Source organism: Ammospiza nelsoni, chromosome 16 (genome assembly GCF_027579445.1).
Source record: "Ammospiza nelsoni isolate bAmmNel1 chromosome 16, bAmmNel1.pri, whole genome shotgun sequence".
In the NCBI taxonomy this organism is placed as follows: Eukaryota; Metazoa; Chordata; class Aves; order Passeriformes; family Passerellidae; genus Ammospiza; species Ammospiza nelsoni.
In genome coordinates this window covers 8,330,014-8,346,030 of record NC_080648.1, presented here as the reverse complement: position 1 = coordinate 8,346,030, position 16,017 = coordinate 8,330,014, and the positions used below count along the sequence as shown (strand labels likewise).

At 40.1% G+C, this 16,017-nt stretch overlaps 1 protein-coding gene across 1 annotated transcript in view; it reads right to left on the bottom strand.

The window, feature by feature from the left end:
• Positions 1-4,890: 4,890 nt before the first annotated feature.
• The window catches only part of ATP10B (ATPase phospholipid transporting 10B (putative)), a 45,769-nt gene continuing 34,642 nt past the window's right edge, over positions 4,891-16,017 (bottom strand). Inside the window, exons 14-22 of the mRNA XM_059483910.1 lie at positions 15,125-15,309; positions 12,747-13,059; positions 11,525-11,601; positions 10,844-10,969; positions 9,521-9,721; positions 8,851-8,931; positions 8,639-8,743; positions 8,016-8,203; positions 4,891-5,371 (exon numbers count right to left, since the gene is read on the bottom strand). Of these exons, the coding sequence (XP_059339893.1) occupies positions 4,891-5,371; positions 8,016-8,203; positions 8,639-8,743; positions 8,851-8,931; positions 9,521-9,721; positions 10,844-10,969; positions 11,525-11,601; positions 12,747-13,059; positions 15,125-15,309 (1,757 nt within the window). The remainder of the gene's footprint in view (positions 5,372-8,015; positions 8,204-8,638; positions 8,744-8,850; positions 8,932-9,520; positions 9,722-10,843; positions 10,970-11,524; positions 11,602-12,746; positions 13,060-15,124; positions 15,310-16,017) is intronic.

The following is a 16,017-nucleotide window of genomic DNA, read 5'->3' as shown; positions in this document are numbered from 1 at the left end:
TTAAAGCCTTTAATGATGTGTGTACACTGATGGAAAGCTGTTCCAGAATTTGTTTGGAAGGCTCCAGAAGGTCTTGGACTTGCTCATGCTCTTCCTTTATCATTACTCCTGATCTTGATACTGATAGTTCACTCCCATCCCATGTACACAGGAACAGGATGAAAGTCTCCTCTGCTCTTCAGACCTTGACTCAGACCATGAAATCACTGGCCACAAGCTGCCTAAGCATTGTGAAAGAGGAGCCATTCAGACTGAGCTTTGACATATTTGTCCTTCCTGGCAAAAGTCCTTAGAATTAAAGTATTAACAAAATGAGATAGGTACTAATAAAACTCCAGTGGAAGCCAGCTGATTTCAAATGCACTCAACTGACCTGCCTGCAGTCTATTGATTTCTGTTTGTCCTTTTTAAAATAAAACCAATAAATGTCTGGAAGTTCCCTAAGTGATTTGTTTGATGTTAAATAGAAAAATGTTAGTAAAATAAAGTGGAATACAAAAGGCAGGAACCATCTCTGTTTAGACTCTTCTTCCACTGGATTGTCTACTTATTGCAAATATTTTTACTGCTTCCCCTCCCAGTTCCATTAAATTTCTGTCTCAGCTTTATGGTGTTGTACAGTAATGGGTACAAGAAAGCAGCAGCATGATGTGGTTTCTGTGAAGGTCAAAATTTTGTCTCTGTGAGCCAGAGCTTAACCCTTTTGTCATTTCTGTTGATAATTTATAGAGCAGTGCTCTCCTGCTGGAGAACACAATGAGCACACCAGTTCTCTGGGCACCAACAGGGAAAGTGTGGCTGGATGTGGAAGCATCCTTCAGTAGCTGCACTGGGAATGTGGGGAATAACTGTTGCCTTCTGTGCATTCAGACAACAGATCCTCAGATCTTATTTGAAAAATAATGATTCAGGCTCTAGTCAGTCTCAACTTTTTTTCATGTAAATGAGCATAAGTTGGTGTTATATTAAAGAGCCAGACAGAAAGTTCTGTTTGCAGTTGTCTCATGCACTGATAATTGCAGCAAGTTCCAGTCCCTGGCAATGTCAAAAGTACTTTACAGCTCTTCAGTATTATTGAGTCTTCTCTTTAAATCCCACCCTCCGTGATGATTATCTCCAAGAGTCTCTTGTCTCCACGTTTATATTTTTACTCATCAGTGCTGCTTACAAGTATCTAATCATGCCACATCCTGCCTGCAGTCACCTTACCCCTAAAGTTAATAGCTCTGTACTCATACCTCAAACTACAGCCAAACAAATGAATTAAACATTTCAGCATCAGCCAACAAAGTGGGAAAGTAAATGCAATTCATCTTTGGGAAAAGTAGCTGCTCACTGTGCTTCAGCAGAGAACCCATCTCCACAGAGTGTTAAAACTGAGATATGTAAGGAGAGAGCAAGCTGGAATCCTTCCTCTCTCACAGCTGAATAGTTCTGGGTTTTACACTGCACAGTTATTGCTGACTTTCAGCAGATAATCAGCAATAATGGCAGAGACCTCTCCAGCTGGCTGTATTGAGACAGACATGAACAAGGTGTGTCTGTGTTTGCACTGCCTGCATCTTGTGTTAAAAGAACCCAGAATTTGCCTGTTCTGAGAACATGAGGGGTGACTCTTCACTGACCACTGCAAGCAGCAGGGGACTCCATCTATGACCTCCAACAGCCCTGGCAGGCCAGTTCCTGCTCACCTCTGTGTGAGATGTCACCTCCTCTTTTTCATTAGGTTAATCTATGTATAGCTCACTGCTCCATATGCAGAATCATCAAAATAACATCATAGACAAGAATAAAAAGAATGCAGTAATTTCACACATTCCCTCCATTAATTTGTTTTATTATCCAAGTATATGAAATATTGAATATCACCAGAGGATACATTAAAAATGAGACACCTGTTCTGTTATGAAGCATCCACATTAGAATTAATGGAACATGGACCTTGACAGTATTATTAAATATGTCTTGAAATAAATAAATAAAGCTACCTTGGAAATCCAGTTAGGTCTAAATAACCCATTTAGTAAATACACTTCCCTTCTTCCAAAGAAATTCCTTAGGAGACTATCTGTCTTGCTGGAGGCTTGTTTTCACTGGAAAAGAAAGTTTTTTCTCTTGATCTTACATCCCCAAAGGAAGGATAGTCTCAGCTAATTTACCTCATGATCAAAGGGAAGTAAGTGCCTGTTCAACATTTTTTTTAACATGCGATAGTTCATGGTAAGTGCATAGCCAGGAGCAGAAGGAAGATCACGCTGTTAGCAGTTATTGTGGGTCCAAACTGAGGCAGCATCTGTTTCAGAGGATGGCTGGCAGCCCTGTCACCCAGGATACAGAAAACTCTGGAGCTGCAAGGCAGAGGTCAAGCCTTGCATGGTGCTGCCTTTCTATTCTGTTTATTTCAGCCTTCTCTCTCCTCAAGGATCAAGGAGAATGAAGGAGTGGTTTTCCTCTATGTTGCAAACTGTCCAGGTAAATTCAGCCATTGGACCATTTGTGGTAATCTACCACACAATAGAATTATCAGTCTGTATGTTTAGCTACAGAATTATTTAAGGCAAGCAAAATAGCATCCATGCAAAATTGGATTATTTATTTCTTTCTTTTACCCAACATAACTATTTTTGGTTACAGCTTAGAAAATACTTAGAAAATGACTCTTCTTCCACTTCTTTTATTCCCAGACACAGCAGGATATGCATCACTAAATAGCTTTTAGTGGTTATTTGGTTGGAGTTCCTAATCAATCCTGTTTTGCCTCCCCTCTATGCTATTTCTAACCCTAAGCCAGGGCAAAATCCATGACAGGACTGTTTTGCAGAGACTGATGAGAAAACGCGATTAATTCTCGGCTTTCAATTCGGGAAAGGCATACAACTGGCATTCAATTCAGGAAGTCTTACAGAATTGGTTAAACATCTCCTGTCTAGCCCTGTGTACATTCAGGTACATTTGTCATCCAGCTGTTCTGATAAGGGTTCCTGCTATGCAGAGGAGCAGCCTCTGGAAACAGGAGTTTGCTGCTCCTGGGTGACAGTAGGAAAAGCATTCCTTCACCGCTGTTTCTGTCCTCTCACCAGCACAGCAAGGCATGACCTTATCACACTTATTTCTATAAAACACTTCACATTTTGTAGTACAATTTTTAAGTAATTGACATCTTCTTTAAGCTCAAAGGAAATGGGCCATTTAATGTAAAAAATTAGCTGTGAATGGTAAAGGATTTCTCTTTAGTCTTGCTGCCCCAGGTCTGTTCCCAGCTAGTGAGAAAACATTTGAGCTATCTCACCCTCCATTTAAAATAATGTCATCTATACCTATTTTCCTTCATTTTGCTCATCAAGCAAAAAAATCTCTTATTGAATTAATTGCTTGCAATTAATACTCTAACAAAAGGAGTTCTTACATATGCTCTTGCTCTGGCTACTGGAAATCCCAGTGGGAGATGTGCTGCTCAATTTTGCCTGAGTTGTTTCGAAGTAAGAACTTGAAGACTCTAGCTACAATAATTATTATAACATACAGAAGTTAAATTAGCATTTGCTAAATAGGTTATTAGAAAGATCACATGTTGTCAGAGGTAGTAAATAGCAAAACACAGCATGTATAAAAAAGGCTGAACACCTATTAAATCAGAACCAGTGGCAGATTCACAAAAGTACAGATGGTTTGAATTTTAAACTAGATAAGATTTCATCCCACATTGTGAAGAAAACCTTGGGAAATGGTCTTACTAGTCAACATTTCTATAAGAAATATCAGTCACCCTTCATTGCATTGCAATGAGTAGTTATGATGGTGACATCTTATGGTTTTCTTCTGCAACTTTTTGCCCTGAGATACCAAAAAAGGGATAACATATTATGTATATTTTGGTCATTTTACACCATGCTCTTCCTACAATGTGATTAGGGACCTTCATATATGTCTTGTCAAAATCTCCATTACTGAGATCCATCAACTAATGAATGTGACTCACTGTGGGGAGGAGCATGATTCATACTTGACTGAATTCAGCAGCACCACATAACAATATAGGGAACTGAGATAAGAAACTGAATTTCTAGAAGAAAAATCAGGGACAACTTAAGAATTCCAGGACACAAATCCTTGAATGTGACTTGTTATATCTGTCTACTTCTGTAGGTATGAAAAAGTAGACTCCTCTTACCACCAAGTTGTCTTGGCAGTTTATGTGGTTCAGTATTTATATTCTTCATCTTTATAACCTCATTTGTCCTTTTCTTAACAATATCAGGTCAACTGCGATCTGCATAAAAATCTTACTCTTCAGAGAACACAGGCTGTAGAGCTGATACTGCTGTATGTGTAAAGTACATATATTAAAACCTGGGACATTCTCTAATGTCTCTCCATTGCTATTATTCTGCAAGTACCTTTAGTATCTGCAGGTAGTAATTTTTCATGAAGAATTTTAATTTTTAAGTTACTAAGCTCCTTTTTAGAATTTGAGAGTAAAAATCTAGAGTGGGATGCGTTGCTTTAAGAGTTGATTTAATAAAGAATGGATTCTCTTTGTATTAACTCAATAGCATAATAATAACAACATTGAAACTTCACAAGTATTCCCTATTAATATGATACAAAAATATCTGTTGAAAGAAAGTAATTGTGCAATTCTCAGCAACTGCATGATGCTCATGTAATGTTTCTGTGACATGACCAGACCGGGAAGATCAAAAAGCCATGTACTGATAAACCCAGACAATGATGCATTCAGCTAAGGTTGCATATTGGAGTTGCTATTGCATTACTCCAGCTGCCTCTCTCTCCATTTCTAGTGAGAATAATGGCTGAGCATAAACATTTTTATTTTCCCTGTTGAGTCCTCCTCCACACGGGCTGTGGGTTCCATTTCTGAACGTTTCCTCAGAGTGTCACTGAGCTCACTGACCGCCGGTGGTAATTAAAGCTTTTGAGATAATCTTTACCATCCTGCCCAGGAGCTGCTTCCCTGCTGGCTACAAGGGGATGACGGCCAGAGGAAGGCCCTGCTGAAGAATCAGCAGCAGCAGATTCTTCCTCTGCCCACCTGTTAAAGAAGTAATAGCCTTCCTCATATGTCCTTCTCCCGAGAGGATTAGGGGCAGACACTCCCCGATTTTCTGTGTCCCTGGGAGACAGGGCTGCAGCTGGATGTAGAAATGGTGACACACATAAGTGGCTGATGCTTTGGTCAAGGTCATCATTAGATGCAGGTGAGGCCACAGGTGCACTAGAAGCAGCTTCTTTTCTTGATCTTAGTTTCTGGATTTCAACGTCCTGTTGCTCCTTAGGAAGTTTTTCTACTTGCTGTGCTCTCAGAACAAGAGATGCTCCAAGGGTTCCTCGTAGGGCAAAAATAAAGAACCTGATGAAGGAGGAAAGGAATGGATTTTTTAATCTGTGGGCTCATTCCATAATCTACATCACGTATCCCAAATACAGATACTAATTTTCCATTATTTACAGACATCAGATAGACACCTTATACCTGGTAGAAAGTTGACTCCTGGATCTTAACACAACATGTTACTACATATTTAGCTTGACCTGTATAGAGTCAACTATATGTATATATTATCATTTTTTTGGTATTTATAACTACTTGTTAGCTGAACAGTGAAGAAAAAAAGAAAAAATCTCAAGAGATGCAATATTTGAAAATATGGAAGTTGCATTTATGTTGCTAAAACAGGCTAAAGAAGAGATCCTAATTTGTTAGATAAGAGAAAATCAGAAGTTAAAAACCTCAGCTTTTGGATTTTTTCAGAAAGCAGCAACAGAAATGTCCTCTCTGCCCTTTGCAAGACAGAGAACTTATGTAACTAAATATTGTGTGCTGTGAGACTGCATACATCCTCTCTCCATGTCATATCATCTTTGTGTGAAAATCAAAGTCTCTTTCAAAGCATCTTTTTATTAGGATTTGACCTTTACATAGGTGGCTTCAACATGTATTTTATAACAAACATGGTTACTCTGTGAAATTGCATTTCAAAAGGTGCCATCCTCACACCCTGCTGCTCAATGTACCTATAAACAAGATTTACAAGATTAAAAGGCTAACAAGCAGCAGTACAGAAAGGGCTTTTAAGGCAATGAATTTCTTGGGCTTGCACAAGCAGGAGTGGATAAAGTTAATTTGCTGTGCCTGTGCTCAGGCTGGTCAATCCCAGCAGAATCTCAGGTCTGCTCAGGAAGTGCAGAGCATGGGAGAGCCCAAGACTTTCTGTGTACATCTGCTGTGGGTCACAATGTCCTGTGTCTTTCTCCTCAGCTCGTTTTCTGCCTCTTTAGTGCAAGTTCCAGGGAAACCAGACAGGATGACAGAGAAGGAATAGGAAACTGTGTCTCCCATCCTGTAAACTGCTCTCACCTGCTCCTGCCCTCCCACAGCCCCGCAGGGTGTGAGGCCGGGCTGGGCACAGGCCAAGGCTCCCCCTGAGTGCTGCAGCCCAGACCAAAGGCAGCACTCAGGGGAAGAACCCAGGAGAGCAATTATTTAAAAAAAACCTGTAAGAAGGAACCCAGAACCTCCAGAAACCAAGTGAGGAGATAAGGAGCAGGCAGGACAGTGTGATGGACCATGGAATGGAATGGAAGTTAAAATTTAGTGCATTTTAGCAAAGGGTGGTTTCACCACTGCTGTCATCTGCTGGCACAGCTCAGTTGGAGTAGAAACAGCTCCTGGATATTCTGCAGGTGAAGGAGTGTGCAGAAAATAATCTGGGGTATCAATACAAAGGAACAGCACTTGTCCAGATTTGAAGATATGAATATATAACCCTTAACCTCAGTAACCTGCTGAGGCAGCAAGGATCTTCAGTGTGCTAAACTCCCAAGATGGAGACACGAGCTCTCTAACCACGTGCTTGATGCAGCTCTCAGCAGAAAGCTCAGGGTCAAAAATGTCACTGTGAATGAGGGCGGATAGGAAAACAAAAGTCATGCAGGAGCAAAGCAGACTGGAAAAGGATGCCCTGCCTAGAAGACATGAGACCTTACTGAATTGTGTTGTTTATTCTGATCTGAACTTATATAATATAACATAAAAATCACAAGAGCATCTCAACTCAAATGGGAAAATAAGAATAGTTTGAAGAAAAACACCATCTATTGTTGAAAAGTTCCTTTTCAGTCAAAGCTAAGACTCAGATTCTAATGCCTTAAAGTACTTACAAAACCAGATACTAAAAATATTGTCCTGAATTTTGTAATACCAGTGTGCTGCATTACTTCATGGAAATTAGGATGAGAAGGAAACCAGCAAGATAGCCAAACCAACCCATTTCTTTCAATGCCCAAGCAAATAACAAAGAAATATTTGAAACAAATGGTGCAACTCAAAACATACCTGCTTTAAGAATTGCTAATGTATTGAACACCAAAAGTAGTAATGTTCCCATATATATATGGGGACAGAATAAGTCTGTTTTTAAAACCATTTTTTCAGCAACATATCACAATAACTATCCCTCTCCAAATATTATACAGTCTCAATTAAAATTATCTTTAAAAAATCTGATTTTTTGCAATACAAAGTTAAACTGAAATTCTGGATGCAATTAATATTTTTCATAAATAAATGCTCTTAAATTCAGCTTAGTAATGCATCATAATGTACTTGAAACCAAGAATATATTTAGTAACTCTCAAACATACAGGAATAATTCAAAGACTTGTTTATAATCTTGATCTGCTCAACAAAATTGTGGTCATGACAGTGAATAATTAGGTAGCAGATCTGTACTGGTAAATTTTGATGCACCCCAAGAAGAAAGGTTTTCCTGATGGGAAAAGTAGAAGATACATAGCGACTGATCTAGGGTTATATAACTGAATAAATGAATGGTTCTTGAACTGGAAGGTTGAACTCAGGCATCTGCCTTCCACTCTGATCCATTATCCTGTGCAGCACGTGTCTGACACATCACATATCTGTACACATCTCTGTTGTTTCTTCACTCCCATGTCTGCAAACCCACAAAAGGAAAACATTCAAACATCCAAACCTTGGTAGGAGCGCGATGACGGGGGTGATGAGGCACAACAAGTAGAAGGTGGGGTCCTTGAGCTGCCTCTCCATGATCCAGTAGGGGTTGGTGGGGGGGCTGCAGAGCAGGCAGGCAGCGTTGTAGGTGACAGAGAAGATGAGGTACAAAGCCACACTGCAGAGCATCGCCACCAGCTGCAGCACGGTCTGCAAGCACAAGGGATGCCAGTGAGACCCTGCCTGGGTGCGAGACAGGAGGGGACAAAGGCAGCCGGGAAGAGTGCATCTAACAGTGCATTTTACTGAAATCTGCAGTAGCAGAAATAGCCAGAAATAATTTAGAGAACAGCAGTGAATACAGTTCTCCAAGTAACACTGCATACATTGAGGTATGCAAGTATTTGGTACTGTCCTGTCTGAAGGCATGATAGAAGCAAATTCTGTCACTGAAGGTATTAACCTGGGGCTACTAAAAAATTCTGGCACTTTGTGAAATCTTAGTGTACCTGTTACTTACTTTTTGTGACCCAGAATTCAGGTAAATGACTCTGAAAGAGAATTCTATGCCTACACAAGATGCAACATTCACAAAAAAACCCCAAACCAAAACAGTGCTGTGAACAGGACAGGTCAAATACATACCCATGTTTTCATTTCTAGGGCCTGGTGCAAGAGAATGGTCAGGAGGGCGATGGTGTTGATGGGGTTTCCAAAGGAAAACACATCTATGTCAGAGTCTTTGTAGGTCTGCAAAACAGGCAGAGAGACTCTGGTGAACACTGACTATTCAGAACTGAATTTACTACTTCTAAGGAGGACAGGAGAGTGAGAACATTAATAAGCCTGTTACTTACCAAATAGGGGACAAAGAAGCAAATGAGGCTTTGATAGAAGGCATCCAACATTGTAATAATAAAAGCTGACAAGTTGTATATCTGCAGGAGTTTACAGATAACAGTCATTATGATGGGATATATGTCTCTAGCTGTCCTGCAAACATAATTGCTGTTTGTCTTCCATTCACACTACTAATTATTGCTAAATGGTCTCTTTCTATGAATAAATACCTCCTGAGCAGCTGATTAAACCAAAGGCTTATCTCTAAACAGGCATTTTATCTGTGTTAATAAAGACAGACCTTAGGAATATTACCAAGTCTACCAAGAGTATTAAAAGCCGAATTTTGCCAATGTCACGTCCCTTCACAATGGATGTTATTCCTCAAATTCTTTCTCCAAGCTCCTTCTAGAGTTATAAAATTGGTCAAAAATCCTTTCTTCTAATGCAACACTTATTTTGTGCCATTTTAATTTGACTATTTGCCCTATTTAAAATTACCTAGTGACCTATGGTTTCACAGCTCCCATGGAGTGGAATGCATTACTGGAGAGACAGAAGATTGGACCCTGTTGTTTCAACATTCCAAGTAAGTCTAAACTCTTTTCTTCCTTCTCTCATTCCTCAACAAAAAAACCCTGTGGTCCTTTGGGTTATCAAGCAGTTATTTCAGCAGCCATGACATACCTCTGAATTCTGTCCATTCTTGTACAGCTCGGGCAGACGTAGGAGCGTTTCTGCAGAAACATCTTTGTCAAGGACTCCAAAGAGGAGAGGGGGCACCGAGGTGAAGAAGAGGTTGAAAAAGATCATCTGCCAGTAATCTAGCATGGTGCTGCCTGAGAAGCCACAGAAGAACTGGTACCAGAAGAGCAGGTTGACGTAGCACTGGGAGAAGCACAGACAAACAAACACATAGTTACACCTGTGGTTTATTTGTTTATTGAGGCACTGGTTATCAACAGAACCTCCTCTGAGGACAGGAGCACTGGCTAAAGGCACTGCACTTCGTTCCATAAATCAATATACCCTAAGGGTCTGTTTCACAGTGATCCACTGCGATACAGCTTTTTAAAAGCCATTGTGGTTCTTTGAGAATGTATCAGAGAATAATTAAGTGAACTGTTCACAGCCCTGAGCACCAGATTTTAGAATTCTTTTGGAATCTCATTGTCCATGTGGAATCAAAGGCGTGCTGCTCCCTAATGCTATGGGGGACATTAAAGAACAGCAGCATCCTAGTCTGGAGAGCTAACTCACATTGCAAATAAATAGCCCTTGAACTCTTAAAGGATGTCCAGTCAAAAAAAGCAAAGTGTTAATTTCCACTACAAATTTTAACAGTAATAAGAAGTAATCCTTATTGAAAATTATTAAAAACTTCATGAAAAAACAGATACCTTGAATTCTAGGTAAAAAGCCTTTCATGCTCAGAGCACATTTCATGTCAAATGGACTTGTTTTCCCAGTCTTGTAGAAACTGAATTACTTCATTTTTTCCACTTTATATCATACTTCAATGCATAGATCCTTTGCATATACATTAAATTTTTAATAAAAATGACAGATATGAATGCATCATTACTTGGAAGTGGCTCCTATAAAAATTCAGAGGTTTCAAGGCAGGCAGTTCTTAGTACACACTCACATACATTCCAGTGCTAATAATCTGATCTCCCTCATGCAAATTTTATTTTGAGGCTCATGGGTATTATTAATAAAGTTTCTTGTGCTAGCATATAAAGTTACTAAGCCTTGAGTCCTTTTTCCCTCTGGAATAATGCTATTTCAAAATATATTTAGAGCCTGTATTTTTCTCAATGCTCTATGCAGCAGCTTGCTAAGAAGGAAGGGGCATACTATAAACTTGCAAAATGAAGAAACACAACTGTAGCTTCATAAAAAATAAGAGTATAACCTGCAAAAACCAAAAACAAACAACCAAGAAAACCCTCAGAGCTGGAATTAACCTTTGCTAGGATGAACACTTAATAATTTTAATCATCTTACCACATTTTTGTAGAAAAAGTAAATCACCATCTTTGCCAGGCGAGCATAGCACCAATGTCCGTGGACAAGAAGGAGCTTTTTGAGATGCTTAAATCGGGATATTGCAAAGTCACTGGCCATCACAGCCTTGGGGAAAAGGAATAGAAAGTAATTTATAATGCATCCTTTTCACACACTATGTAATGAAATTTGAACATAGACATTGAAGCAATTTCCTACTATTGAATATTTTAGAAGAAACAAACCAACAAACCTCAAGAACATAGTTGGAGCTTTCTATCTCTGCAGAGCTCTCCATTTAAGGAGAATAAGGAAGGGGGATGTATGGGAAAGGATACAGGGCAGAAGATTATGGAAGAGAATCCACAAAACCTGGAAACCTGGAAATGCAGCAGCTGAGAAGATTCAGAAACCAGATGCTCACCTAACACTGGGCAGACATCTGCTAATTTTCCAGTCTCATGAGCAAACACAGGTTTGTCCTCACATGATAATTTTTTGGCTCAAAATGCTCTTTATTTTTTTTTTTTTTTGTGGCTGGGCCCTTAATTACAAACTGCATATTAATTTATGATGCCAACTTGCATTTTTAATATGACACTTGAGACTGTAGGGCTGCTATGAAACTTATTAAGCCTTTAGGGACTACCTGACAAAAGAGGAAAGAAACTGAGAGGATACCTGCATGCCTTCTTGGCCAGATATTCCAATTCCAACATCAGCTGCTTGAATCATACTCACGTCATTTGCACCATCCCCTAGAGTGGAAAAACAGGAGGGAACAATAACAATGCAAGAAAGGCTGCCTCCATCAGAAGAAGGAAATAATCTCAGCTGTGCTGATTATTTCAAATATTCTGTATTACCATGCATCTTGATCAGGAGAACTGATGTGTGGCATCAAGCATCAAGGCTCTGGTCTTGGTCTCCCTCCTTCCCTGGCTCCACCAGAGCAAAATCCAGCATTGGGACCAGCTGGGTGGTGACACATCAACCCCAATCCCATTTAGATCACCATCATTTTGTGTTTCTGCTTGGCCAAATCCATATGCTCAGGAACATGTTTTGCAACACCCTATTTCACTGAATTCTCTGAATCTATGATAAATTTGATTGCAGATGACAACGTAACAAGCCAGTTTCAAGAATTATTTTGCTCATTTCAACTCACAGCAATATGTTAAGTATGTAACCAAATTTCCAGGGAAGGAACAGCCATGCTTATTGCTTGCAATATGGAGATTGCAAATTAGGTTAGTTGGTAAAGTAAATGAAGCAGTAGGCTGAAAGCTTATGGTTTGAACTGTAAGGCAAAGTAATATTTCAAAAATACAATAGACTTTTCTCTTTTGTCCGCAGAGGTGTATTTGTTTAGTTTGGAGTCATCTAAATCAATTCATCAAGGATTTTAGTGGCATCATTTACCAAAAGTGTGGAAGGAAGCTCAAAGCATTTCACAATATTTGGAGGTAAAAGGCAAATGAGTGCTTAATACCACTCTGGAGATAATTCTGTTCTCACCAGGGAAATCTGACAGGAAAAGGGCTTTATGAGAAGATAAAATAGTGACTAACAATGAGTGATTTCCAGGCCCAAAACAAGGACGTTTTGGAGGCAATATGTGCATGTGTTTGTACTGATGTGCATGAAAGGGACTGCTGGGAGATTCTGAATTTGTAGTGCCTTCATCTGTTTAGAGGAGGTGGATTTGCTTCGTGAAAGCTGAAGCAGGGCTTTTATATGGGCTTTGATCAGGACAGATTAATCAATGCTGTTTCCTCACCGCCCTTACCTGAGGCACAAAAATCTGCCCCATACAATACATCCCCCACATTCCTCTCCAAGACAGAACCTGCCATGTCCCTGTGAGACGCAGGGTAGGCAGGTAGGATGCAGGAAGTACCTATGGAGAGGGTCATGGCTTTCAGCTGCCTCCGGACCAGCTTGACCACCATGCTCTTCTGCAGGGGCGTGGAGCAGCAGCAGAGCACGGAGCGGCAGTGCCGCGCCAGCTCCAGCAGCTTCTCCTCCAAACCTCCCTGGAAGATGATGTTCAGCGTCCTCCCATCCAGCACCAGCCCAAACTCGGGGCTGGGGGCCTCAGGGGATGGCAGAGATGTTGGGATGATGCCAAAAATCTTCCTGCGCGGTTTGTCGCACTCGTAATTCTTCTTCACCTCTTCCAGGGTTAAATTCAAGAGAGATTCACAAGTTTCCTGTGAGAAAACAGACGTGGGTCTAGAAATAGTTATCTCCATCTACAGCGCAGCACCTTGCCAAATGGATATTTGTATAATCATGCCAGGGGGTTTAAGCCTATCAGATAAACATGAGGGGAAATTTACTGAGAAATGCACTGATTCATCTGATTGGACATTATTTCAATGACAGCATCCAATCCCTCAGTGAAAACACTGCACATTTTATCAGCCAGTTAACTGAGGTAAGGAATTATTCTAAAAGAAAATATAATAATCTTTACATCAGGAAGGCATGTGTACATTTATGCTGAGAGTTCAGAAATTAAAAGAAAATATTTTCTTTTAAGGAGATTGAAAAATCTAGTTCTGATATGAATGGTGTGAGATATTGCAGCATTGGCTTCCACAAAAAATAAACTGTGGTAAGAGAAACAAGAGGTCCACATTTTCAAAATTACCCACTAACTTTCAGAGTTAGGCCTTTTCTAAGTCACATATCAGGCATGTGTCACAATTAGAAACGGAAATAAAACTTCATCTTTTCAAGCACGTGCCTCAAACACAAAGTCCTTCTGTCTTAGCGAATCTGCTTCGTGTTGGATCAAGTCCCCTTTTAGATGCCAACAACTGGAATTGACTTAGTACCACATAGAAACAGATTTAAGGGGAAAACTCTCACCCCTCCCATCCAGATTTCCTAAACTGGCACATCACTATCAGAGAAAATCCAAAATGATATCAAAGTTATTTTGCTCCCTCTTAGTACCCAAAGTCCTCCTTCTGTGGTCCTGAATATCTGAGGAGCTAATCACTCCTCTTTCTGCCTTTTCTGTCAGTTTTATTGAGTGATGATTCAGTTCTATAATGTTATTTTCACTTTATGTAGCATAAGGTACATGTGTAGGATGTTTGCAAGATTTAAATTACTCTTAAGTGGGAGGTTCTGGAATCAAATGTACCTCTGACATCTAATAAAAACCTGCATCTAGCATGAACACCTAAAACCCCTAAAAATATTGAAGAAACGTCATCTTTGTGTGAACAAACCAAAACCAGCAGTGGAAATTCCTGGTTTGCCTTGACTTGCCTTTTGAAACAAAATATGCCAAGCTACCTAATTATGTTGCATCTTCTTGGAAGATATCTCATTTTCAGTGTTTGAATAATCTGCTGGGCTCAGGGGTAAGGAGAGGCCCTTCCCACTGACACTACTTCAAGACCTAAGTTTGGCAAAATTAGCAGGTTAAATGTATATATTACAGTGTCCCTCACTGCTGCTATTGGGAGCCTCTTTCAGAATTTGTCTTTGGTTTAATTTTGAAAGTGAGGGAACTAAATCTTATTGTGGAGAAACTCCAGTGTCCCCTGAACCAAGGGGGTTCCCAAAGTCTCCATGTGCATGCAGGTTGCTTCTGAGCCTGGAACCACAGAGGCTGCTGTGGGTAAATGCCCATGCTGGCATTTCTGGGAGCCAGGGTGGTCCTGCCTGCAGCATCTCTGCTCTGGCACCAGCCCTGTCTAATTTCCATCCTAAATGTATTCATTCTGCTTCCTGTTAAAGCAGATCTGTGTTTCAAATGGAATTACACCTTGGAATGTTTTCTGTGCCACATTCCACATCATCTTTGCCTGTTTCTCTATTTCCATGACATTGAAAGAGACAGATATTTGCACAGGGTTTTTTCTCGTTTGGAGAGGTGCTAGCTGCAGACAAAAGCATTTAGAAACCAGGCCATCTCACTGCTCCATGCAACTGCCTAAACCAGTCAGTATTTTAACAGTATTTACTTAATCCTCACAATAGCTTTATTGAGAAAAGCAAGCTTGCATTGGTAACCCTGGTTCTCTGGGGGGAAAAGCTGAGACAGCCCAGGTGTGTAACTTGTCACACAGGGAAGCCCTGCCTGCCCTCCACAGACTTGGAAGAGCTGAGCTCACTGTGCCTACTGCTCCTAATGCTACTTGGGGCTTTTTGACTGTTCTTTGTAAAGTGAGGTCTAAAGCAACAGAATGCCAAACTGCAAGACACAAAGAAAAGGTAAGATAGCAAATTCTGTGTGTTCTGTCTTTTTTTACTCACCTTATTTTCAGTGTTAATGGTGAAGACAGTGTCCCTTTGGTTCAGAAGCTTGCAGGAGTATGCAATGTTAACTGCTGTCTCCTGTTTGTCTCCTGTCAACACCCAAATTTTTATCCCAGCCTCTCTCAGAGACACAATAGTGTCAGGTACTCCGTCTTGAAGGCGATCTTCAATCCCTGTTGCTCCTGGGCAAATAGGAAAAGAAGAGAAATAATTATCTTTTTGTTAAAAAATCAAGTTGCTATTTTCTTGTTTAAAAAAAGCTCTTTGCTTTCCAATCACGCTGCTGAACTTATTGAGAATTGAACCAAGGTTTTTTCCAACAAACAAACATGCAGGCGCATGATCTGCATTTGGATTAAGGTCTGAATGTGTCAACAATCAAGTTCTGTCTCTTCATTTTGCTCATTGCAAGAACAACGCATTTCATTTCTTCCTAATAATCCAAAATGACAATGTGCTGGCAGAGGAATCACAGCATATGAATTTTAAAAATGCTGCATTAAGTCGCATCAAAGCAACCAGAAAAGATGAACTTTGACTGTTTAAATGGATGCTGTCTCTGTTGTCAAGTCAGCTGCTTCAGCCATCAAAGGCAGAAGAAACAGTACAGTACATTTTCTTTTTGAACATGCACAAACTTAGAAGCAGATGCCAACATTCATCCTGATGATGTTGGGAAATGACCATCTGAATGTTACAATACTCCTTATCCCTTCCACTAGAGGTCAGTTTGAAGATGCTGTAACTGTGGTACATTAAAGATAGATATTGATTTAGGCTAAGGGAACACTTTTTGCAAATTAAAGTGTGAAAGCACAGAGAGCCTTAGTAATTGGCAAAGGTAACAGACTCTGACAAGATCTACATTACCTCTTATGTGGTCTGCTTAT